Below are 2,364 nucleotides of genomic sequence, written 5' to 3'. Positions count from 1 at the left end.
GAGACCTCCCCGTGCGTTGATAAGCACATATAAGCTGAGTAAGCAAGCATTGATGAGTCAGGCGTAAAGCCGCGAAATCCCCGGCGTTGTCGGCCCACACCAATCCCCGTAAACACCAAACTAAATCAATTTAGAACCTAGACACGTTCCTCTTAACCTCTACCTCTACCTCGAAATTTGACTAATTCGGTTTTAAAGTGTAAACCCGAGGACTCGATCCTCCCCCCCTCCCCCATCGGCTACAGTTTTGTGCTACAACCGGTTCCGGCGTCCGGAAGAAAGTCGCCCTTCCTGCACAGAAAATTTTTCTATTCATGCAGCCCCGCTCCATATATATTCGATTGACTATCCAACCGCATCCAGTCTCAATCCACGCACAGCTCAAAACTACACACCATGGCGTTCCAACCCAACGACTACCTTACCGGTCTCAACCTAGACTTTGACCAGGACTTCACCTCGATGCTGCCTCCGGGTTTGCAGCAGCAGGACTTCGACCTTTTTGGTCTGGCCGGGGGTGACTTTTTGTCGCTCGAGGCCGCTCCCAACCATGAGGTCGCCCCCGTCAAGCCGGTGGTGCAACTGTCGCCGCTGCCGCTGGCGCTGCTGCTGCTAGCCAACGCGGTGGTGTCGGAGGACAAGCGCAAGCGCAACACCGCGGCCCTGGCCCGCTTCCGCATCAAGAAGAAGATGAAGGAACAGGAGATGGAACGCCGCTCCAAGGAACTCGAGGAGAAGGTGGCGGCGTTGGAGAAGAAGTTGAAGCAGCTTGAGATGGAAAACAAGTGTCTCAAGACGATGATCACTCAGCGCAATGACAAGAAGAACGACGACTTGCTCGACGAGATCAAGCGGAGACTGATCTTGGACCTGAAGCCGATGTTTACCTACACCAGTTAGTGTATTTACCTGACACTTGGTAGTATGGTATACTTCGAGGGGAAATTTGACGATGATGATGGGATTAAAATCCAACTTTTATGACCGTGAACGACTTTTGCATAGCCGATCCAACTCGGCTCGGCACTTTTAATAGACCATTTTAGTTCTTGTTGCATGCAACCCATTATAAATGAGTCTCAGGCCAACAACTTATGTTGGCCGGGCGCTTATTCTATCAATTGTGATTCTTTACAATTCAAAACATGGCTGGCTGGCGTTACTGGGTGTCTCCTAGCTCGCCACAGCCTCAGCCGCGTAGTACAAGATCAACGTTATCTTTCGACAAATCGGGATTATATCCGGCAGGTTAGCTTATGACACAGAGCTGGGTACGACGGATCCTTCGGAGACACCGGCACCCGCTTCCACCCGATAAATGATGATTAATTCTTGGTTTAATACTCTCTCCTATGTCTCTAAGTTAAGCCCTCGAAACTCATTTTCTCTCCCTACGTCAATCTCAGAGTAAATTGGCGCCGAGGAAAGTCGCGAGTTTAGGGGCAAGAATTGCCACCACCGTGGCCCCCCATCCACGTGTTGACACCCCGAATTGGGGTTGGTGGATTGTTTTGGTGTTATGAAGTCTTGGGACCCACATTGACAGACGCACCTCTACACTCGGGAATTAGCTCTAGAATTAATTGGCAAATAGGAGAGAGACGGAGACTGTCGAGGACCGTGGCGTGAGATTTTTCATTTATGTGTGGTGACGATGTTTGGGTGACACCGAGATTGTGGCGTTACATCAGTGATTAGCTTAGCAGACCCTCTTCTGCAAGGAGTTATCAAGCTTAGCGCTGACCTAAACAAATTCTGATAACTCCACTATCCGCAGCGTTGAACTGTATATCTGGCCTACTTTTATGATAGCACTCCTCTGAATGAGATGAAGTGTATGCTTACTCGAGGCGGGTTGTACCAATTCTTCAAATTCAATCAAGGCAAGCATAATTACATTGAAGTCAACACGCTTGGGCTATCGTAGTGCCGGGGCCACAGCCTCCTTAACTCACAGCCGTCATGATCATTTCTCAGATCGCTATCATGCGCGCAGCAGGTGAGGGATAAATGTTTCTCAAGGAGCGACACCCCACGACCGACAAGCCCCTCCAGTGGCAATGGTGTGGCACTGCTGGCTTTCGCTCCGACAGTCTAGACCTGGCGAGATCGCGAAGGCTATAATTGGTAGTTGTGTCACATACTGATCTATCTCACTCGGGGCATGTTACGCGCGATATATCTGCGCGACGCCCGACTTCCGCTGCCGACAAACATCAGCAGTGTATCTTCAAAGTCTTTTTTTCCCCTAAAAGCCATCGTAGCCTATAGGTGACAAACAGGGTTTTTAAGGTGGGGAACAGCCATATGCAGTATACGCCAACCCCTCTTTCTTGTCCTCTCAGATGCCACTGTGAACCCCCC

General features: G+C 50.1%; 1 protein-coding gene across 1 annotated transcript; it reads left to right on the top strand. All coding sequences in view use genetic code 12, as the record gives it.

Moving 5' to 3' along the window:
• Positions 1-396: 396 nt before the first annotated feature.
• Positions 397-900, top strand: MET28 (Met28p; the record flags this gene model as incomplete). The annotated part of the gene is made up of 1 exon (XM_034154148.1): positions 397-900. The coding sequence occupies one exon, from the start codon at positions 397-399 to the stop codon at positions 898-900; it is 504 nt and encodes a 167-aa protein (XP_034013547.1).
• Between the last annotated feature and the right edge of the window lie 1,464 nt (positions 901-2,364).

The sequence above is a fragment of the Diutina rugosa genome, assembly GCF_008704595.1.
Source record: "Diutina rugosa strain CBS 613 chromosome Unknown scaffold4_size502443, whole genome shotgun sequence".
NCBI classification, from domain to species: domain Eukaryota; kingdom Fungi; phylum Ascomycota; class Pichiomycetes; order Serinales; family Debaryomycetaceae; genus Diutina; species Diutina rugosa.
Note: the sequence above shows the minus strand (reverse complement) of the source record. Positions and strands in the feature narration are given on the sequence as shown.